At 42.7% G+C, this 24,150-nt stretch overlaps 1 protein-coding gene across 4 annotated transcripts in view; it reads right to left on the bottom strand.

Annotated features, from left to right (window-relative positions):
• Positions 1-22,197, bottom strand: part of Kmo (kynurenine 3-monooxygenase) — a 33,661-nt gene extending 11,464 nt beyond the window's left edge. For 2 of the 4 annotated variants that reach the window (XM_075989214.1, XM_075989216.1), the window contains exons 1-8: positions 21,936-22,197; positions 17,433-17,502; positions 17,037-17,134; positions 15,843-15,932; positions 11,187-11,235; positions 5,953-6,040; positions 4,102-4,267; positions 383-454 (exon numbers count right to left, since the gene is read on the bottom strand). In XM_075989214.1, coding sequence (XP_075845329.1) covers positions 383-454; positions 4,102-4,267; positions 5,953-6,040; positions 11,187-11,235; positions 15,843-15,932; positions 17,037-17,134; positions 17,433-17,502; positions 21,936-21,989 — 687 coding nt within the window. In that variant the 5' untranslated portion in view covers positions 21,990-22,197. The remainder of the gene's footprint in view (positions 1-382; positions 455-4,101; positions 4,268-5,952; positions 6,041-11,186; positions 11,236-15,842; positions 15,933-17,036; positions 17,135-17,432; positions 17,503-21,935) is intronic. The other 2 variants (XM_075989217.1, XM_075989218.1) reach the window with 2 other exon arrangements.
• Between the last annotated feature and the right edge of the window lie 1,953 nt (positions 22,198-24,150).

Here is a 24,150-nt window from a genome sequence, read left to right as displayed (position 1 = left end):
GGGCTCCTTGCTTCCTGAGTCACCAGGAAAACTGCTACCATGCAAACCATCCATGTTCACCAAGCAAATATTGCAGTCCTTGGATTGTTTACATATTGTTTCATGTGATTTTTTTTCCTCCTCTTTTGCTTCCTCTTAAGATAGTGTTGATCCTATGACAGACAGCAACAGGAAGGAAATGACTACCACAGAACACAGCAAGCTGGAGAGATAAGGAAAAAACTCTGGAGACGAACGGAAGAACGCAGACCTTAAAGACTGGAATTCCAGATTAAAAAATGACGAGCTCAACTAGGTTACATAAATGCCCAACACAAAAGTAAGTCATAAAAAATATTAATTATTAAGATGCATAAAAAGCAGATAAGAACTTGTACGTTACCATATTTGGAAGGGCAATCATCATAAAGGCATTTCTAGGCCAAATATGAAGACAATTAGGTTCCATGGCATACTGTAACAAAGAACACAGGCTCGATTAGCAAGCAGCTCATCTCTACCGTGACTGCACTGTTTCCACAGTCACCTAGATCATGCCCACACATAGGGTGCATTGCACGCGTGTTACTGCATGAAGTACACATTGTCTTAGATAAAAGTTTGGGTTCTATCTTTATACATTCAACCTTAAGCAAGTTTCTTTAACCATTTATTTCAAGATATGAGACCATACTGTAATAAGATATTCTTTCTCTTTCACCCTTTCTACACACAGAAACATGCATGTCGATATACATATGTATGTACATAAAGTATATGCACATGAAACATTTATGTGGGTAGATGTTTATGTGTGTGCGATTATGTGCAATAGTTTGACATTTTATAGATGGGACAGGAAAGCCTTGAGTTCCAGTCGTCAGAACAAAACTGAAGGAACAGCAGTCTCCCAGCAAAGTCATTGTGTCTTACAGAGGTTGTGTCTGCCTGGCTTTGCTGTTCTTCTGCTCTTTGTTGTTGTTGTTGCTTTTGCCCCAGAACCCTAAACAAAGTCTAAACCATAGACACTGAAATGAGTCAAGTGCCCAACTGTTTGATTTCAAAGATTACACAGGGACTAGTGATGTGGGAGTGTCATATATCAATCTGTTGATTTCATTGGTTAAGCAATAAAGAAACTGCTTGGTCCTGATAGGTTAAAACATAGGTGGGAGGAGTAAACAGAACAGAATGCTGGGAGGAAGAGGAAGTGAGCTCAGAGACGCCATGCTCCCCTCTCCAGATGCGATAGCTCTGCTCTCTGAGACAGACACGATTCAGTTCCGACCCAGGATGGACGTAGGCTAGAATCTTCCCAGTAAGCGCACCTTGGGGTGCTACACACATGATTGGAAATGGGCTAGTCCAGGTGCGAGAGTTAGCCAAGAAGAGGCTAGATATAATGGGCCAAGCAGTGTTTAAAAGAATACAGTGTCTGAGTAATTATTTAGAAGCATAAGCTAGCCATGTGGGAGGCCGGGTGCTGGGGATGCAGCCCCGCTGCCGCTCCTATTACTACAGACTAGAGTGGACAAGAAAGAACAGCTCCATGGAAAGCCAAGTCACTTCTCCTTAACAAAGAGGGAGGAAGGAAGAGAGTGAGAGTTTTGGTGCTGACTGAAAATATAGGAAACAATGGGTTGATGTGTAAACGGCTAAAAGGGGGCCTTGTATAGAAGATCAGAGCACAGAGGAACTAAGCGGGGAACAGCAGGGCTTTGGTACAGCTTCACAGGCTGAGCAAGGTGGAGGAGGTAGAGAGGCACCTAGCACTTGGAGCGAATGCCCTGCTTGTCCCTCCTGCCAGCTTTTGTATTTTTCTCCTACTTCCTCATCTTTGCTGAACTCTAAAAAGTAAGACAAGGCGGAAAACAACAAGAGAAGCTAACTTGGTTTTCTAACACAGTATCAAAGGTCAGAGTTTGATTAAAATAGTGAGGAAGCCAACATTTAGGTTCTGGCTTCCTCACTGACACAAAGAATGGCTTGTATATCATGGCAAATACAGTATGCTACCAAGAATACACGGAAGTTCACAAATAGTCCTCGGGTCTAGAAAACTTTAAATCCCAGCTTCTTTATCGGCAAGCCACACTCTGGAGAGATGCTGTATGGGACTGCAGCCTGAGGGCAGCTTGGTACTTCCTCCTGTGCCTCTCATCTGAGGTCCCTCAAAACATAAATCCGGTTAGCATTCTGATTGTTCCCAAACAGCTCTGAGGTAGGCCTTGGGGTGTGAAAGGAGAGATGGAAAGACTGTAGGGGCTGGAGGCTGGAGAGGGCTGTGAACTTTCTGGACACGGCATGGAGACTGCACCCAAACACTCGCCGCATCTGTGGCTGTTGACACAAGTTCTACACAAAATCAGGTCATCTTAAATTTCCACCTAGATAAAGGAGATGATTTTCGGGCTTTGTGCTTTCCTGAAGAGCCTCCGGCAATCGGTAATGATAGAGGAGGGAAATTCTTTCATCTTTAAGGGTGTGGTCACTGGTAAGTTTCCCACGTTCCAATGGATGATTCCATATCCATGCAAATATGAACAGCACTAACTGGGCTTAGTGGATGAAAAAGAATAAAAGGAGGAGGAGGAAGAAGCGATGAAGTCAGGAGGGGGATCTGTTGAGAGGAGAGAGGGAGTTATGTCAATGTGTACATGCATAAAATTCTCAAAGAATAAAATAGAATATGGGCTTTAAGGTAAAGCTAAGTTCACAAACCTTGAAGAATGAGAGGAATGGAGATGTTTTTATAGTAATACCCAAAGGCCTTGCATCTAGTCTCTCTTCCCACTCCACACTTGGGAGATGGGCCACAAGTTGCACAGTAAAAAAGAAAGAGAAAAGAGAAAAGAAAGGGGCAAAAAAAATTGAGGGCATGAACTAAGCTGATTTTACACAATGATCTTATGTTTTCTTGAGTTTTGATTCCTAGATTTTACTTAGATACAGAAAATCATGCGTATACATGGCAAGGAAGTAAGAGTAAAACTGTGTAAGGGCCAAAGGGCAAGGAAAAACGAAGGGCAGAAGCTCCAGGGAAAAATATGCTGAGTGCACAGTACATGTCCATAACCTTTAGTATATAAACAAATGCTTTTAGAAAAGAAAGATTAAAAAAATGCTTAAAATTGTTTAGGGCTTGTTAAAATGCCCCTGTATTTGGGTCATATTTGTCTCAAGATAACTGCTTGAAAAAATGAGACCTTGAAGAAAAGACTATTAATTATTACTAATAATTACAGTGGCTGAAACGTAAGAAGGTAAGTGACTATATCACAGCTACTTTATTGTGCACTGTTCTGCCTACTTTAGGGCTGGCTTGTCAACAGACCCATCTCACCCTGGAATCCAGAGTTATCGGGTCTCCAAAGGTAAGGTCAGGATCCTCATATAACAGGTACAGGGAAATCAGTGGAATGATTTGACGACAATGAGGAAGAAATGGAAAGACAATGAGATGTTAAAAATATCTATTTGAGCCAGGTGGTGGTGGTGCATGCCTTTAATGCCAGCACTCGGGAGGCAGAGGCAGGCGGATCAACCTCTGTGAGTTCAAGGCCAGCTTGGTCTGCAGAGTGAGTGCCAGAACAAGTTCCAAAGCTACACAGAGAAACCCTGTGTCTTGAAAAACAAGCAAACAAAAAGGATGATTTGATTGCCCTGTAGAGTATGTTAGAATGTAACTTTCCTGTCTTGATTAATTAGATACTTTATAGATGCCCTTATTCACCTAGAAGAGATGAAATCAGATCAAAACTTTAGAATGGGTGTTTTGGATGCTAATTAAGCACTCGATGTTATCTGCTTCATATAAGTTAATGTTCTTATATTGCCTCTGTTAGTATTTCCTTTTCCATAATAAGTTTCTATGTTTGATTGTGACAGACTCAAATAGTTTTGTTTTATTTTTAAACATAAAATTTTATATTAAAATAATTTCATGCAAAAATTTCCATAGCACTTATCTGCTTCTGGCATAGCATAGAACTTAGTAATGGAACAAAGGGGAATGAGAAAAACACAATTTAAATCTCCTTTCAGAAATCCATTATTAATCTACTCCACTAGCTCTCTTAGATGCTCCTATGGGAGACGGCTATGGGAAGGGAGAAGACCTACCTCCCCATTCTTAGGTGGAATTGTCAGCTCCATGTACCCATGTGGGATGTATTGCTGACTGTAGTCAAAGCGAGGCTTCTTCATGAGGTGGGCTCTGACCGTTGAATAGGCTCCATCGCATCCTACAATGAGGTCATAAGTGACATCTCTGGGAACTTGGTCAGGTCTGAAAAACAGAACGAACCATTCCCCCCAGCCAACACAAACATCTAGTGAAAACGGTAATGTATTTCGACTTGGGTGTTAAAAGCAAACCCTAGCAGTAACTCAAAACGCCCACTTTTAAACATCTAACTTAGAGCCTGGTTTTATCTAGCTTGAATCAACAGATTTAAAATTAAGATGAAAATGCTTGTCCCAGACATGGTTTTGCTTTAGAGAATGAGAAAAATGTACTACTACTCTGATATTACAAAGACAGACGAGCTTGCTCCAGAAGTGTGACAGAGTTGAAGGAAGAAAACTGAGAAGACAGGAAAGCAGTCCCGAAGTGTAAGGGTAAACACATCTATAAGTGTGAGCGGACTCAGGAGTATCCGCAGGCATGTGACCAGGGTTTGCGGGAGAAAACACGCTGGGTCTGAGGAAAGGATACTAGATAACAAGCTTAAGAACAGAACACCCTCCTCCCTTGTTGACCTCCTGGGTTGGATCCAGAATATCTAAACCTGCAAATGCTCAAGTTTCTTGTGTCTAGCAGCACAGTATTTGCATATGTCCTGCACAAACCCTCCCAGAGGCTTCAACTGCTCTCTAGAAATGCTGTGTGAGAGGTTGTATCACTGGGGAGCCCAGGCAAGAGTAAAAGTCTCGGCGTGGTCGGCACAGAGGACTTCTTTTATTTTTACATTTTCTTGGCGGTGCAATGTCTGTTTCGCACACTTTTGATCTGAGGTTGGTTGTATGCGTGGTTGAACATCCTCAGATATGGAAAGCTAACTGTGCAATGCACAGAGGGCAAAGGGAGAGGGAAGAAGAATTTTGGATATAAAGATGGAAGTTTAAATTTCTGATTCTGGCAAAAGGCAGAAAAAGATTTCTTCCATTAGAAGGATGATGATTGCAGAGTGACAGCTTCAGGAAGCTGGCTTTTCAATCTGAAGTGGAAGAGGGGACACACAGGAGGCAATGGCATGAGCCCACCTTGGCAGGGACAAGAGTTGGACACCATCGTATCACAGAAGAAGAAAGAGACCGTAGGAAGACAGACATGGTGAATGAAAACGTACAGATTTAATGAGAGAAAATGGGAGAAGAACTCACCATAATGGACTGATCGTGTCAAAACAGTCCCAGGGAAGACAGGAATATTGTGGGGGAGGGGGGGCGGCGATAGAGATGAGAAAGGCTTCTAGAATCTGAGCGAATGCAACTGTGCCTGGGTTGGTGCATCATTGATCAGGACCTCACTGAGAATGAGGACAGAGGCCTGGGCACACATGCTAATGCTAGAAATGTGAATTTGCAAATGACTGTGTAACCCGTGACTGAGTGTGGTATTCTGAGGGTAGGGACATAGAGTTGGCTAAGGACAGGCAGAGAAGTCACACCATGCAAGAGGACACGAGACACAAAGCAGGGGAGGGCCACCTATTTCCTAGGAAGAGAGAGTCTGAACCGAAAATGATCACCCGAGCATGGTTAACTGATTATGGTCACCCAAGCATGGAACTTCAGAATTCGCACTTCTGGGTACTTAGAAAACATCAGGGAACTGTTCTCAAACCAAAGGCCTTGGCTGCGAAGACTGTAATCATTGAACTCTTTCGAAAGAGCCAAAGAACAAAGTTTGCTGGTAGAGCTCACCACTCCCACCCTTGCCCTCTGATCAAAAGCCTGAACGGTGATTACCCAAGCACGGTGACCACCCCTTCCTCGGGATGGCATTTCGACAGCTTGTGGCCAAAGTGCACCTTCGCATTGGGGTATGACTCCACCGCTGAGGGAAGAAACAAGGTAAACAGAACTGAGTTTCAGCTGTGCTTTACCTGATCAAACCGAAAGGCTGATCATTTACTGCGAACAATAGAGAGAGATACTGCTTGGTTAATTAACTGTTCTGTTTATTTGTGACAAGGTCTTATTGTATAATACAATCTTGATCTCATGTGTATCCTAAGCTAGTCTCCTGTTTACAATCCCCCTGCTTCTTCTGTTTGATTGCTGGGCTTCCATGTGCGTACCTGTCATGCCAGAATCTCTCTCTCTCTCTCTCTCTCTCTCTCTCTCTCTCTCTCTCTCTCTCTCTCTCTCTTTCTCTCTCTTTCTCTGTTTCTCAGTTTTTAGAGACAGGGTTTCTCTTTGTAGCCCTTGCTGTACTGGAGATTTGCAAACCAGGCTGTTCTCAAACCCAGAGATCCTCCTGCTTCTGCCTCCTAAGTGCTGGGATTAAAGGCATTCACCATGACACCTGGCTATTTTCTTTTTAAAGTCAAGCCAGACATAGTGTGTGGCTTTATTTTTTTTATTTAATAATAATAATTTTGTTTTGTTTGAGACAGGGTTTCTCTGGGTAGCTCTGGCTGCCCTGATACTCTGTAGACCAGGCTGGCCTTGAACTCAGAGAACTGCCTGCCTCTGCCTCCCAAGTGCTAAAATATTAGTGTGTGCCACCACCGCCCAGAAAGATACTTATTCTTAATATGGTTTGTGGATAGTCTAGTGTAACTTTTAACAATAAAGACAAATGAGAAACAGCTGTTTTCACTTCAAGAGTTTTCTACTCATAACATTGTGCCAACTCCAGCATCCCTGAGACTGTTTGTGCCCTTGGAAAGAAACAATTGTCACAAACTTCAAAGCTGCCTTTAAAACTCCATCTGTGACTGGAAATAGCCAGCCATTAAAAAAATGCTTCTTGTTATGCATGCCTATCTCCTTCTCCTCTGGGCTTTTGATTCATGGTACTTCCAGTCCTGGGACACTTGGATACCAAGTGATTGAAAAACCAGTTGAGCTTGGTGATGGTGGTCCAAACCTATAACCATGTCACAGCTGAGGCAGGAGGATCATGAGTTCAAGGCCAGCTTGAGTTATGTAGTAAGATTGTGTCTCAGGAAACAAAAAGGAATTAAAAAGAAAGAAGAAACTGAACCATCTTCCTCTATCTGCCACTGCCAAATAATCTAGTGAAAATGGTAATATATTTCTACTAAGATTAATATTATATTTCTAAAAAGATAAATAAGAAAAAGAGAAAAGATTAACTTCTTTCTTTCCTATTTGAATCTTCGTGATTTCTTTGTTGTCTTATTGCTGTTGCCAAAGCTTTCAAGAACTATGTTGAAGACATATGGAGAGAGTGGACAGCCTTGTCTTGTTTTTGATTTTAGTGGAATCATTTTGAGTTTCTCTCCATTGAATTTGATGTTGGCTGTTGGCTTGCTGTATATTGCTTTTATTATATTTAGGTAATTTCCTTGTATCCATGACCTCTCCAGGACCTTTATCTGGAGGGATGTTGGATTTTGTCAAATGCTTTTTCAGCAACTAATTAAATGAACATGTTTTTTTTCTTTCAGTTTATTTATATGATGGATTCCATTGATACATTTTCGAATGTTGAACCAGCCCTGCATCTCTGGGATGAAACCAATTTGGTCATGGTGGATGACAGCAACTGATGGAAACAGAGGCAGAGACCCACATCGGAGCACTGGGCTGAGCTCCCAAAGTCCAGTTGAAGAGTGGAGGAGTGAGAATGTGAGCAAAGAGGTCAAGACCATGATGGGTTCACCCACTGAAACAGTCTACCTGAGCTAATGGGAGCTCACCAACTCCAACTGCACTGGGAAGAAACAAGCATAGGACCAAACTAGTCCCTCTGAATGTGGTATTTATGTATATATTTATGTTGTACAAATATATTACAAACATTAATTATTATTTATAATTATATTAATTGTATTAATATATTAATTATAATATATTATGTGTATATTACATATACTTACATATATCATGTATGTGGTATTTATGTATATATTTACGTATTTATCAGCTCTGTAGTATTAGTTGATGTTTCATATATAATAAGGAGGAAATTAAGTCATTAAAAATCAGAGACTTTGGGATCAACAGACTCAAGCTCAAATCTACATTCTACCACAGTGGGACCTAAGATTCTCAGCTTTCATTTGGCCATTTGTGAAGCTGAGCTCAACTTAATTCCCGCCTCACGTAGTTGTGGAAATCGGTGCATGTGAAGCACTTGCTGTGGTGTCTGTTGCTTCAGTGACAACTCGATCTCATCTTTATCTTAGTAAATTCAGAGGATGTTAAACAGGTCTGTGACACTGCTATGCTAAAATCTGCTTGGTGTTTACCGTCTTCCTAAAGACGAACCGAGGAGGTGTGGTACCCTGGCCCCACTTCACCCGCCTTCCGGCTGAAAGACAGTTCCAAATATAACTGGAGATAAAACTGATTCTATGGAACATTTAACTTTCTAAAAAGTTGGCGACTTCTAGGCTGTATCAAGAAGGGTTGGTTAAAGAGGCAACAGAACAAGAGGGAAACCACGCTTTGAGCTGAGAGCCGAGGCTAGTGACGTCATGGGTCTTGGAGGAGAACCTACAGCCTCCACTTTGCTAACCCATCATAGGCCCTCTACTTTCTAAACATTTGTCCTTATACCCACAGATTAGGTGCAGCCCTCACCCCTCGGATAAAGAGCTTTACAGAAAACCACAACCACCGGGTGGTGGTGGCGCACGCCTTTAATCCCAGCACTTGGGAGGCAGAGGCAGGAGGATCTCTGTGAGTTCGAGGCCAGCCTGGGCTACAAGAGCTAGTTCCAGGACAGTGAAACCTGTCTCAAAAAAAAAAAAAGAAAAAAAAGAAAAAAGAAATAAAAAGGAAAGCACAACCAATGGAAATGCAGCATTGTGGAGTCATTCCTAAGAATTCATCTACGAAACATGCCTGCATCTAATGTTCAGGGGTCACTGTGGAAGGGGCAGGGAGACTGTAAGAGCCAGAGGAGCAGAGAGTTTGCTGTGAGATTGTGTCTCCTAAGAATGCCAGAATTTACACCCATAAAGTCTCACCAACATGGCTGCCTAAACAGGAGCTGAGCAAGGACAGCAAACCGGATGGGGGAAATTCCACAGGGCCCAACCCTATACCTAGAACTATAGGCACGGAATGCTGAGAGCGGCAGAAATCAATTCTTTCCCAGGCTTGTTGGTTTGAATAGGACTGGTCTCCATAGACTCGTGTGTTTGAATGCTTGACCCATAGGGAGTGGCATTATTAGGAGGCGTGGCCTTTTGGAGGAAGTGTGCCACTGTGGAGAGGGGCTTTGAGGTCCATGCCCACGCTACACCCAGTGTGAGATACACAGTTGTTTCAGTTGCCTGTGGATCAAGATGTAGACCTCTTGAGCTACTTCTCCAGCACCGTGCCTGCCTGTGTGCTACCCACCAGGATGATTATGGACTAAGCATCTGAACTGTAAGCCCCAATGAAATGTTTTCCTTTATAAAAACTGCCATGGTGTCTCTTCACAGCGATATAAATCCTAAGACACCAGGAGGAACACACCAATTGATTATCCAACACCAAATGGTCAGCCCTAAAATATACATACAAATAACAATATACAGACTAAAAAGGTTATATTGAGGAATGAAAAAACGTCACATATTTGAAAGAGAGGAAGGAGGGGTATATGGAAGGTTTTGAAGTGAGGAAAGGGAGGGGGAAATGATGTAATTATATTATCTCAAAAGTAAAAGAAGTTCTTAAAATTAAAAAAAAAGAGAGAGTAGGAATGTTTGTGGGGTATGCTCTGTGGTAGTGAATCTGTTCATATAATCACTGAACTGGCATAATCTATTGTTAAATTTAATGAGGTCTGAACGGAGACCAGAGGTGTGAACGGTTATCAGAGGTGTGAAAGATTACCAGAGGTGTGAACGGTTATCAGAGGTGTGAAAGATTACCAGAGGTATGAAAGATTACCAGAGGTGTGAACAGTTATCAGAGGTGTGAAAGATTACCAGAGGTGTGAAAGATTACCAGAGGTGTGAAAGATTATCAGAGGTGTGAAAGATTACCAGAGGTGTGAAAGATTACCAGAGGTGTGAAAGATTACCAGAGGTGTGAAGGATTACCAGAGGTGTGAACGGTTATCAGAGGTGTGAAAGATTATCAGAGGTGTGAAAGATTACCAGAGGTGTGAACAGTTATCAGAGGTGTGAAAGATTACCAGAGGTGTGAAAGATTACCAGAGGTGTGAAAGATTATCAGAGGTGTGAAAGATTACCAGAGGTGTGAAAGATTACCAGAGGTGTGAAAGATTACCAGAGGTGTGAAGGATTACCAGAGGTGTGAACGGTTATCAGAGGTGTGAAAGATTATCAGAGGTGTGAAAGATTACCAGAGGTGTGAACGGTTATCAGAGGTGTGAAAGATTACCAGAGGTGTGAAAGATTACCAGAGGTGTGAAAGATTACCAGAGGTGTGAAAGATTACCAGGGGGGTTAAACATTACCAGGGGTGTGGAAGGTTACCAGGTATGTGAAAGTTACCAGGAGTGTGAAAGATTACCAGGGATGTTGTGCAATGGTTAACTAAATTTGCAGATTTACTTGAAAGCCCAGCAGTTTATGGGGAGTTCTGTCTAGGTACTCAGAGTACAAACTTGAGAGCTAGATTTTGCATCTTCCTCCTTTCCAGTCCCTTCTATACATCTGATTTCCTACAACATAAATCTGACCCTCGCCCCTCTCCCGCCTCTTCACCACACTGTTGTTACCCAGCCTTGCCTGGTGCCTTCCTTAGGCACACCTGGACCGAGGCTGCAGCTTCCTTTCAGCCTTCATAGACATGCGCATCTAACACAGCACTTGGCAAGCTGTCTGCTTATGTCTGTTGACCCACTGGACGGTGAGTTCTTGACCAGACAGTGTGTGGTAGAATTCCAAGGTCTAAGGAGTGAATTATTTTCACTTGGATACTTGATGAGATGAAAAGAGACACTGTGGCAGTTTTACTATTACACAATCTTATTCTTTAGAGCCCATAAAAGGGAGCAGCAACCAAACCCTAGTAAGTTGAGTGAACAAAAGCATTAGGCTTACCAGTCAGTAGATCCTTGTTTAACTTCTCTCTGCTTATGGAAAGGATATACTGTAAAAAAAAAAAAACAAAGTAGACATTGTTTCTGGAGAATGGGAAAATGTAACTCTAAGTTACTCAGAAAAAAGAAATAGTCACTATTTAGCAGGAGGTTGCAAACTGTTTTAGAACCATTTAGCTAAATGGTATGATAATAATAATAATAATTGTTAGACAATGATAATAATGTTAACCAAATATGCTAAATATAATATCCAAATTTTTAGCTTAGGCTTTCTGAAAATTTGATACTATAAAAACCAAAACCTTCTCACAGAGAAAATATTAGCTCCATTAATTTAATTTTAACGTTGTGAGTTTTTCATTTCCATCAGAGCTCTCTAAATGTGGCTGTTACATTGCTTCTCTACTGATAACATCAGAGCAAATGCACTGCCACCCCCCCAAAATAAAACCCTACCTCCAAGGCCTTAATTTTAGAAAAAGCTATGTGCGAAGGTAACAAGGGCCTTTCACTATGACACATGTTGTTTATTTCAGACCGTGTGTTAAAATGTAGCAGCTTATATAATGCAATGCACGCATGGTGTCCAGGGACCATAATACTTTAAGCATCAATTAAAATGTTTTATTTTAGTTTAGTTTAAAAACAGAAAGAAAAAGTTCAAGCAAAATAAAAACTGATCCAGAATTATAAATCTTAGGTTGCTGGGACTCATCATCACATGAGTAAAGTCACAAAAAGTTCATTTTAAGTATTAGTTACTTTATAGCAAACATGCCTACCAGGGAGCATGAAAGTCACAATACCGTCTTATGATTTAGAGTGAATTCATTAAGTATTTAAAGTATAACATTTTTCCAAGTCATGGGAGACCACACAGTTTTTAGCATGGAAATTCTAACTTACAGCTCTTCTCGTTCTGCAGTAGAAATTTCACCGTAGCAGTCAAATCTAAATTTGGTATAAAAACAACTTGACCGTATTACAGTGACGGTGGCTGAGGAGGTGCTTGCTTCCTGTCGTGGCAGGGCAAGACAAAACAGTGGTTCCTCCATCTTGTATTAGTGCGGAGGCCCATTTCTACATTTAACTAGAATCTGATCTCTTTGTTGGAGAATGCCTTGGAAAATTGGCCAACTCTATTTAGGAAGCAAAGGTCAGGATGTCCTAACTAATTTACCTCAGCCTTTGCTAACACCACTTGTTTGTGTGGAACCTCCCTCCGGCTCACCACTTAGCGGCTGTAAAAAGTGCTTGCTTCAGACTGTTAACTCTGTGAAGCCCCCACCCCCACTCCCACAGGTGCGGAGCAAGATTCCTGGACAAGGCCTCTGCCCTTAAACAAAACAAAACAAAAAACAAGTTCTGGTCGAATGGCCAGGGGCTATGGTTCAAGGGTAGAGTACTTGCTCAACTCGCCCAAAGTCCTGGCCTCCACACCCAGCACAGCAAGGAAACATTATAGAGGGTGCTAGGAAATGCTCCAATTATAAATATTCCTTTAAATTAATGTGGTGAAAATGGTTGTTGCATGTTGGTTATAGGGCTTGTGTGCTGTGGGAACCAGCAGACATAATAGTCCACTGGGGCCCCCTGGACTTCTCTATGGTTTACTTCCTCTGGATATCATTTCCTCATAAGCAAGAGTCAGTGCCGTTCCTGCTGCAGGGCCTGCCTCCTACACCTGTTCTAAAAGGCTGATCCCTCCGGGAACTAATAAGACTAAAGGAGTCTAAAGATAGAAAGCACAAGGATAAAGGCCACGTTAGACAATTTATTTGGAGATAGGCAACACAATGATTTAATGCAGACCATTTCAGATACAACGAGGGAAAGCAGTCACTTTCTCTGTCCTCCACGCCTTCAAAGGAAAACACTTCCCACTAAGAGAGCAAAGCATCTTAACTTTGTACATAGACACTTAGGAGTTTGCCGGAAAATTTGACCACCTCTGTATAGTGCACGGTATCCTGACAGTTCCCAGGGCAGTCTCAGAGGGAGAGGAGACTGTCCGAACAGCCAGGAGGTGTCTATACATAGTGGGGGAGAAAGGGCCAAGAGACACACAACTCAAGGAGGAAGGGCTATGGAGGATTTGGGAAGTCGGTTTTGCACATCTGGATATCTAAACTGTGTTTCTTATGCTTTGTCCATGGCCCAGAGCTCTTCAGTGGATCCATTCTCTCTCCCTCTCTCCCTTTCCCTCCCCTACTCTCCCTTCTCTCCTTGTCTTCTCCCCCCCCCCGTGTGTGTGTGTGTGTGTGTGTGTGTGTGTGTGTATAGTATACACGTGTGATGGTATGGTATGGAGGCCAGAGGAGGGCGTCAGCTGTCCTGTTCTCTCTCTCTCTCTCTCTCTCTCTCTCTCTCTCTCTCTCTCTCTCTCTCTGTGTGTGTGTGTGTGTGTGTGTGTGTGTGTATGTGCCTTCTCTCTGCCTTCTTCCTCTGGGACAGGGTCTCTCACTGAACCCAGAGCTATGCTGGCAGCCAGCAAGACCTGGCGATCCTCCTGTCTCTGCATCCCACAGCACTGCTAATAGAGAGATTACAGGTGTGCCTATGCCTGGCTTGTTATGTGGGTGCCAGGTCATTGATTGAATTGTATTTATGTGCATGTGTGTGTTCATATGAGTAAATACAGGCACCATGGAGTTCAGAAGAGGCTGCTGGACTCCCTGAAGCTGGAGTTACAAGTGGGTGTGAGCTCCCCAGTGTGGGTGCTGGGAACTGAACTCAGGTCCTCTAGAACAGTAACAAGTGCTCATAACTGCTGAGCCATTCTCCAGATTGAATGCTGGGGATTTGAACACAGGGCCTCGTGGCTACACAACAAGTAACGGGTCCTCTTCCCAGCTCCAATACAAGCTGGTTTTAGAAGTTTTATGAGTGGAGACTGGGTGTGGATCTTGGTGGTAGCCAGCTAATACTGTGTGAGAGGGATCTGGGCACCAAGAGGCTGCGGAGGTCAAAAGAAGGTGGACTCCCTGAAGATGTGAAGAAATCTTGGGGTCATAAGGATGCCAGCACTTCCTCAGGCAGAGCAGCTGTATGGTTCAAAGCAACTCAATATAGCTCTTAAAGGGCAAAGTAGACTTTGTGTTGGACTAAAACACAAAGATGTCAGTGCACTCATGCAGAAACTGAAGAAGAGGGTGGCTGTAAACTTAGCATCCACCCAGTTCATAAGAATCGAGAAATAGCAGTGGTGGTGGGAGAGGAACCACTTCCTTCCTATTGTAGCGAAGGCTCCAAAATTGGAACTCCCCCACACACCTGCTCCCTCTTGGGGGGTCAGTCCCCACCAGAACAGCTGCATCATGGCCGCTAGTCCAGTCACTGTCTCCACCCAGTTTCTCTGGTATTTCAGCTCTACCTTCTTCTGTCCATGGATACGTGATTGGCCAAAGGCTCTGGTGTGAACTTGGTTGGACAGCTCAGTCTCCTTAGGATGTTCCATGGTAATCCAAAAGAACACGGAGACAGAGAGCAATGGGGTGGCAGGCAGTGCTGCCCAGGCTTCCCCGTCACAGCCCTGAGAAGAAAACTACCTTCTTGGTGCATCTCATGTAAGTCTGCAGGCTGTTCCTCTTCTACAAAGCGTGGTAGCTGGGTTCAAGTTCAATAGCTCTCAAGATGACGCTATGCTAGAGTGAACTTACAGGCCCTCTCCATCAAACTTCTGAATTACACTTTGCATTTCAGATCAAAGTCTTCAAAATGATGTCTTGTCCAGCTTTCCTCCATTCTATTAGATTGTTTTCCAATTGATTTAAAATTTCTACCAAGTTTTTCAAATTCTACTTGCTCTGTAGACTGTTTGTAAGCTCCAGCTTCCCCCTTTCTCCAAGCTGCTCTTCTCTTTCCTGTCCATACCACACAGTGACGCTTCTGTCATCCTGGTCTACCGATGTCTCTTCCCCGTGAACCAGATGACTGCCCCTGGTCCTTCAGAAGAATGTGAACCTTACTTGGGCTCTGCGCTTCATAAGGCATGACTCCATAAAAATACAGCAGTCTGGGAATTACCCTCTTGTTGATGGATATTTGGGACCTTTAGTCTCTCTCCAAGAAATAAACTCAAAGGGTATAATTAGATGTAAATACATTTTTTTCTCCCAGCTATTGAATGTTGGTATGTAAAAGACAAGAAAAACACAGGGGCAGGATAATGGATTTGCTTTCAAATACGACATCTGGCCTCTGTTGTTTGAGGAATTATGAAATACCGAAAGCGCTTCTGGCTCATTCTGTACATTCTATTATAAGCAAATCCAGGGCAAGAGGGTCATTTGGGGAAAGGCAACTGCAGCGCAGTACTGTCCTTGTACATGATACTCAACAACAAATAACATGGTAATTTTCTCTAATTGAAAAGGAGGCAGAGGGCACCCCACACAGCTGGGCAGCAGGAGCCACACGCAGAACAAGAAGTGGCCTCATTATGAGATCAATAGGAGGTCAATGGGCATTATTGACTGAACCCTGGTTAGAGCATCTATGAACTAGCTATCTAACTAGTACATGTGTTCCTGACATCTAGACTGAGGCTGGAGATATCTGAGTTAAAGGAGGGGCTAACGAGCAAGGGGCACGCTGCAGGCACTGGACTCGGTTAGAATTGATAATTAGTCCACTGCTTCCAGTGGAAACCTACCTGAGAACTGTTCCCATAGGGAATTGCAGACTTCTTTCCTGAGAGAGAGTGAATCATTCTCGCTCTCATGGGCACTCCTTTGGAAACGACCTGAAAAGAGCCAGAAATAACCATTTCCATTGCTGTGACAGACCACCATGAGAATTAAATAGATGTGAATTTAAATGTGATTTTTTAAGGTTAAATCTTTAAAGGGACCCAGGAAGCTTGATGTGGTTGAGCAGTCACTCAGTGAATACGTTGCTCCTGAGTATGTTAGTGTTTTTTTTTTTTTAATTTGGAAAAATAGCGAATGTTTATCTGGTTTAAATCAGATATCACAGACTGGGGAGTGGCTAGGAGTTAGAGGTACTGAGGTGGGGGCTAGGTGCTTTTCTTCTGACCATGGGAAGGGTTATTGTGAGGAGAAAATGCAATCCTCTGTGGTTTCTGTTGTATTTCCTTGGCCGTGACTTCGTGGTGGAGGCAAAGTCGCATATGATAGCAAGCAGGCCTACCCCCAGTTCCTTCTGTCTTTTCTCAAGGATGGACTCTAACCTGTAAGATGAAGCGAATCTTTCCCTCTCCTAATTTTCTTTGATCAGTGTTTCATCATAGCACCTGAAAGGAACCTAGAGCATCTCTACCCATCCAACCAGAGCTCCACCTTTCCTGTAAGATCCTGTGTGAGACATGATACCAGATGGGATTGAGCTGTCACGTCCCCAGTCCTCAAGTCTACAGACCCATCATGTGTTAAGGGTCTACTGGCCTGTCAAATCTGGAATTTCCCAAGCCTTTGCTGAATGAATTTTCATATGCAGGTCATTGGTATCAAGTGACATTTCATATCAGGATAAAAATCAATGCCATGGGATTGTTGAAAACCATTGCTATAGCAATGACTTAGTGAGCTTAATGAGGACCTGCATGTGGATCCCAGTGACAAAACTCAATGGTCAGTGAAAGACCATGTTTTCCAAGAGCCCAAGAGGGTAAGGTAGAGAATGGCAGAGAGGGAACTTAATACGTTCTTTTGGCATTTGTGGGCACTAGTGTGGGTATGTTCACCCAACACATATGTGAACACATAGGTCTACGGCACACACACTCACACATACACACACAGACACCTAAGTGCACACACACACACACACACACACACACACACACACACACTTTTGTTAAAGGACAAAAACTGCATCAACAATGTACCTGGTCTTCCAGACCTATGGCCTTCAAGGCCTGCCGTCCTCTATAAGAAAGGGCCAAGTTAATGCTTCTTCCACGTGTTGACTTAGCCACTCGAATATCTAAAAACAGGAAACAGACTCTGTGTTGCACACTTCCTCAAATGTGGGGAAGGAGCGAGAAATCCCGGCATTTGAGCAATTGTTCAGTTCAGAGTCATATTTAAATAAGACTCGTTGACTCATCTAAAGAAAATACCAGGTGTAAATTAGTAGTCAATTAAGTTTAGATCACCGATGTTTTAAAAGTGTTCTAATTGTTCTTATATCTTAAGTTTCTTTTATTATAACTTCTTTCAGAAAACCCAAAGACATAGATCAAACAGTGGGAAACTTCCCCCATTTTCCATTGCCCACTTACCTTCCCTAGCTTCATACACATCAACTTGAAAATTCCTCTTTGCAAGAAAGCACGCGTTCAGCGCTCCAACCTAGAAATCAAAGCCATCCTTTTCATGTCTTCATCGGGTGCTGTACATACATGGACATTTTGTTGGAAAACGCACTATTGTGTATGGATGGATATATGAGATCATTCATTATATTGACTTAGTTGTAAAAGGACCAGAGGTAAAATCTGTGAAATAATCTAGGCTGATCATGCATTTCTATAATCCAGCCGAGGCTGGAGGTTCTTGAGTTCGAGACCTGCATGCCCAACTTAGGACCAGTCTCCCTCAGTGTCAACGGGTGACTGAGAACACTACCTTTGCCTAGCATGTGCAGAGTTCTAAATTCATTCCCCAATGATGTGAAAGAAAAGAACAAAATAATCACATTAGTTCAAGATTAAGTGGTATAGATTAAGACGTAGGTTTGGCTTTTTTTTTTCTGCAAATGAGTGGACACATGTTAGAATACTTGATCACAGAAAGGAGGGTGGAGGAAGGAAGAAACTGGGCACAGTAAGCCAGACCCTGAAAGGGCAGGCTTCCCATAGGGGCATGGACATTGGCGAACTGATTCTGCCTCTGTTTTAAAGCTCCACACCAAGAGCCTACAGCAGTAAGTGGGGGTGGAAGTGGGGACGAAGTGTGAGGAGTAAATTCTGGCACGGAAGCAAGACTGGGTTCTGTGAAGTACTTCAGAAACCCACCAAAGACTATTAGAGAGATACAGACAGCGGCCGCGAGAGGTAAAACTTCTTTAATGAAACCAGAGCCTCAAAAAAAAAAAAAAAAGGAGGAAGATTCACAGAAACATCAAAAGTGTCCCCTGGTTCCCGAACAAAGGAAGATATACTCCCACAGCCTATCAAAGTCTATTCCACCTGTGGTAAGATAGCTCAGGGATGGAAAGATAGAGAGAAATCTCAGGGCCTAAAGATGGGCAGGGACCTGCATGGTGACACAGAGGAGCCTGGTTAAACTAACTGGGTCACAAAACCAAAGTCAAGAATCTGGGAGACAGGTCTGGGGGAGGGAGTTGGGTGCGAGAGTAGCAAGGGTGAGGAGGAGGGAGAAAGCGGTACGCATTGTATGCCATGAAACTGTCAAAGAACTAAATAAAACAAAAACTACAAAAGAAAGTACAATGTGGTATATGTACACAATGAAATTTTATTTAGTTGTAAAGAAAAATGAAATTATAACATTACAGGAGAACAGATAGAGCTGGGGATCATTTTGTGATTTTGTTGCGTGGAGTACACCAGATTGTAAAGACAGACAGCTTGTTTCCGCTCAGACATAAAGACAGATTTAAATATGTGTGGAGGGGGCATGAAGGTAAAACAGGAACTGCCATGGGAGGAAGAGGTCAAAAGGAGGGAGGAGCCAGCAGAATTAGTGGGATGCATATGTATGCCATAAAAACAGAAGGGGAGCTCTCTGTGGGGAGAAGGGGAACCAGCAAGAGGCAAGGAGGAAGGTCAGGGAGGGAACCCTGTAAAGGATGAGCAGAAACAAAGTATAAAGAAATACAGATCATGAAAATGTAACCAAAGAAATTCATTTCTTCGCAAAAAATATTTTAAACTATCAGTAAAAAAAAAAAAAACCAAATGGAGATTTGTTTTAGTCTTATTAAAATAGAAGCACCAAGGAGGGCTAACAACAAGTTCTTTGCATATACATATCAGTAGCATCTGCAGAAATGATAGACTTGACCCAAACAACACACTATAAAGACCTTGACCCAAGATTGCACGAGTTTTGCTGAGTTCTGTGCACCAGGGATGTTTCTTTCAGAAGTGAAAGTTCCAAGTGCCCTGATTTTGGCAGTAGAAAGGACCAGGTGGAGAATAATGTAGAGATGTCTGTATGAGGAGTGCAAAAAAAAAAAAAAAAGGCAGAAGAGTTGAGTTTAACACTGAGGATTTGGTTTTAACCCAAGAGGAAGAAACTGAGGGAAGTAGAAACAGAAGAAACTGAAGAGAATAGGGTTGCCTGAGCTGTTGGCTGGCGGCAGACACTCCTGTGCCTCGGGGCTGTGCACACTCACTAGGCTTACTCCACATTGGCTGTGGTGTAGAAAGATCTCCGGGTCACTGAGTAGCTCCTAACCCTTGAAACCAATTTAGCATCAACAACGTTCTGAGTTTGGAAAGAGCTGTCAGAGACAAAGTCAGCCATGACAGTGGAGTAGCTCGAGGGCATGTGTAGGAAGTGATTTCACGGCGGAAGAAGATTCGGGGAGAAATCCACAGAAAACTGGCACACTTTAACGTCTTCTACGATCATATGTGGGTTTGTTCCCTTCCCACTTGGATTTCTGAGGTGCTTAAAGAGCCATCCTTGCTGCTACCCTTGGGTAATTCACGGATATAGCAGTTTTCTAACTGGTCTTGCTCCTCCTGATTTCCCTAAATGTTCTGCATAAAAAGTCCAGGGATGTCTGTTTACTTGTGATAAAGCTCAGACTTGCCTGGAACTTTGCATCCTTCCTCAGCCTCCCAGTGCTGAATACCAACATGCATTACCATGCCCAGCATGAAAGATCTTCCAAATCATAGTTTATCTTCTTCCTAAAATCTCCCCAAGGCTTTCAAGCGCTATGCAACTTTGAGTTAAACACAGCCTTCTTCCCTGATCCTCTAAGATGCTGCAGGTGCTGTCCATGTCAGTTTTGCATCTCATGGAGGTGTCTGGTCCTATCTTGTCTGAGAGCTGTTCTTGGCCTTACTACAAGACCCTCTGCAAGCATTGCCCTGCTTGCACAATTCTTGAAGCTCCTGGCTGTCTTGTGTACTTTTTTATTGCCTTTCTCCTCCCTAGCATGCTGACTCCCTAATCCATATCTTAATATCTTAAGACCATGGGCAGGGATACAAATGTTCTCATTTTGTTCAACAATTTGATCGGAAAGAGTTAGAGCGAGGCCTGGCCCAAAGCCTGGCTGACAATCACAGAATGTGGTGACCTTCCTTAATGCTTGGTTTTGCTTGCCTTTGTTGAGACACAGGATCTTACTGTGTGTCCCACATAGGCTTCCGTCTCTACTCCCCTGCCTCAGTCCGTCAACGCCTAGGATGTGGGCAACCCAACCTGCTCATTTCTAGGCATTTAAAAATGTAGAATCAGATATACTAAAGGACTTGTCATAGCTGTTTTTTGCAGAAGAATAATGTGTGTGTGTGTGTGACATTTTCCTTAGCCACTCATTCTCTGGTGGGTAGCTAGGCTGACTCTGTAGCCTAGCTGCTGGGAGTATTGTAGCAATACACAGAGGCATGCTGGCTTCTCTTCAGAGAGCTGACTTGATTATTTTAGGTATAAGCTGGGAAGTAGTGTAGCTGGATTGTAGAGAGGTTCTATTTTTAAGGAGCCGCTGTGTGATAGCTTCATTAATTGGAATATTTTTATTCTATCAGAGTTCTACTGAGAGGAAAAATAGTTTTCTTTCTTTCTTTTTTTTTTTTTTGAGAATGAGCTAACTTTGATTGTACAGATACGGCACACATTCACACTCCTTCCTCCCCTTGAGGGCAAAATATCAACATCTCACATCTTGCTAGGTCTGAGTGACAGCTCTGTGGCCTCACCTGCTGGGCTAAGAAGTAAGGGGTTTACTGGCCATCCTGTCACATTGGAACTGCCAAGTAATATGGGTGAGCAAATGTGTTATTTCTCATTTATCTGGATAGCTAGTGAGTATCTGACAGGTTTTAAAAACTAGTCATTTCCTATGCTTTGACCCTTTCCTTTTCATCGGAGAGTACTTAGTTATTTTATTAACCTGAATGGGCCAAAATGTTTTTATTAAATGGCCTCAGACACATAGCCATGCCTGGGAGCAAAATCAAGTTCAATTTTTTTTTTTAAGGAACTACTAAACCAAAATAACAAAAGAAAACAGACACCCTCATACTTAGTGGATATAAAATATCTTTCCTAGAAAGAACAATTGAAAACAAATGCTGTTATCAGATTAATTGCAGAGAGGGCTCTCAGCTGATGAAGAGACTATAGTCCTCATATACAATGGAGTAGAATTTAGCCATAGAGAAGAAAGAAAATCCTGTTGTTTTAAAACAAGAATATATATTAGGTCATTTTGATAAAAAAAAGGGTGGATTTGGAGGACATCAGGATAAAATGAAATAATATAAATTTATAAAGACAAGTACTGAATATTCTCTATCACTTATGGAGTCACACACATACAGAGGAGGGGGAAGAAAGCCTAAAAATGTAAGAGACTAAGAAGGAGATCTGAGGGAAGTTAGAGGGTAGAAGGGCAGATAGACATAGTGTGCATACATGGCAATATCAGCAATTATCATGTTAATAATTGTAATAAAAAGCAATGTCATAATCAGAATAGGTTAGAAACAATAACCTACACATGGTAAACAGTCATTAGTGGGATAATAATATTAATAAAAAAAACATCCAAAGAGCAATACACGCCTGGACGGTCTTACCAAACCACCGCCGATAACAGCCACTCTTGGTCCTCCAGCATCAGATGAGGCCATAGTTACCTGAACACCTCTGTCCAGGTTGGAACTCTCTGTCCTACATGCTGCTCTTTTGTGATCTTTTTATTGCCAGAGGTCCAGAGCCTTTGCGAGCCAGCCAGCAGCAGGGTTAGGACAAAGCTCACTTCCTTCAATAGTGTTTAACTCGCTAGAAGCCCAAAGTCCAATCAGCTCTGCCCTCAGAGACAAGCCATTGCGACAACCAAAATTTGAAACCTCAGTCATGTACAAGACTCTCCTCTTTTTTTTTTTTAAATAGCAGTCTTGGAGTTTTTCTTCTTCTTTTTCTACTGCATGTGTTAGTTTCGTTTTCATTCGAAATATGGTTATGAATGAAACTTGTCGGAGGTTTCCAAGCATCTTCCACTTCTCAGAGAGAGTGAGACGACCTGGATTTATACTCATCCTCGATGCTGGGACAAACCAAGCATCTGGCCTGAAAGGTCCTTGTGGGCTGGTGGTCGTAAGCCATCTCTGCTGGGAAGCACATTCTACCGTCTTCGTTTCCTGAGCAGGAACTGTGGATGTGGACCCGACTGACCACATGTTCTCTTTGTTGTTGTGGTTTTAGCACTGGATTTTAGAATCTAGTTTGTGTCTTGCCACGGACAAGATGGTGAGCTCACTGCATCTCTAGGCTCGTGTCTGTTCTCAGGGCATCTGATCACTCTTTTGACTATTGAGATGTATAGTTCTTGGTTGCAGGGGGTGCTATTCATGAGTTGTGTTTCTTTTCTGGGATGTATTGTGGTATGAAGTAAAATGAAAGCGTAAATGAAGATTTCTTTCTTTCCAATCTCTGGTCAGAAAGCCAAGAATTCAGAGGGTCATTTCCTTGGGTAGGGACTGGAAGGAAACACCAGTCGATAGCGCCCCCTCTGGGTGAGTATGTTAGAAGCACTAGAAAACAGCACTTAAACAGTAGGTACTATCTATAACACATGATATGAAGTTAAAGAAATAGCAAGGGCATAGAGGGAAGGTCAATTCTTCTATGAATTCTGTCTCTCTGGGAGCCAAGGTTTTTTTTTTGCCCAGAGGCAAACATCTAGCAATAATTTTGCTGTGTGGATTACCCTCTCCAAGCCCCCTGCATGTTGTGTCTGTCCCCATCTTTTCATTTTTCCTCTCCTCCCCTCCTTTCCTCCTTCTCTACTTTCCCACTTGACCTCACTTTCCCACCTTTCTCTTTCAATATAAATGTTAGCAAAGTCACACATCTTTCCACCCCATTTATTTTCTTCCAAGTAACAAGGTGTCACTCAAGAGTTCCTCAGTTTCAACATAGAAAAACAATGGATCTTTAGAGAAGCTTTTTAAAAATTAAGGTCTATTACACAAATATGTAAAGTACTTAAGCACAAACGTAAGTGTGACAGCTTCCTGCACAGCATGTGCCAATCCCGGGATTCCAGAAGGAAAACACTGCCAGCTTTCCTGAAGTCTGCTGGCCCAGGCCCCTCGCTCCCTCCCACAGTGAGCCTTGTGCCAACACCATCTTCTGCCTGTTTCTGGTTGTAGCATCTATACCATCATACAGGTATCCTACAAATGGTCTAATTTTGTATCTTTTCAAACTTTACTATAAGTGAACACAAATTGGGAGTGTGAGTGTGTGGGTGTGGGTGTGTGTGGACACGTGAGCTCCCGTGCACATGCATGGATGTTTCACCACGGGAGTTGAACCTAGGGCCTCGCACACGCTAAGCGCTCTAGCTTCCACTGACTATATATCCTCAGCCCTGTTTTGCTGCATAGCTTATTTCTGTTTCTCAGTGTAATGTTTCTTGAGATCCATCTGCATTTGGTCACATAGCTCTGGCCTGTCACTTTTCATTGCCATATTGTTAATCTTCCGGTGTTGCCATGTTCTGAAATCTTGAGGTATTTCGGCTTCTTGTTACAGAGCTTACTATGGTCTTCCCTGAAAGTTACTGGATTCTTGTCTTTGCCCCTGGAGTTCCAACATTTCTTGCTCTGGCTTGTTCATATTTGCTTGATCAATGGAGTTCTCTTCTCTTAAAAAAGATGCATCTGTATTTTAAAATGGCATGTATTTGTGAGGAGGCATGCACTTGGCAGTATACACACAAAGAGACCTGGGTCATTTAGAAAAGAGATCAGCTGAATGCCGTTTAATTAACCTTGAGGAAATCCT

The sequence above is a fragment of the Microtus pennsylvanicus genome, chromosome 10 (genome assembly GCF_037038515.1).
Source record: "Microtus pennsylvanicus isolate mMicPen1 chromosome 10, mMicPen1.hap1, whole genome shotgun sequence".
Lineage (NCBI taxonomy): Eukaryota > Metazoa > Chordata > Mammalia > Rodentia > Cricetidae > Microtus > Microtus pennsylvanicus.
This window is presented reverse-complemented; position numbering and strand designations above follow the sequence as displayed.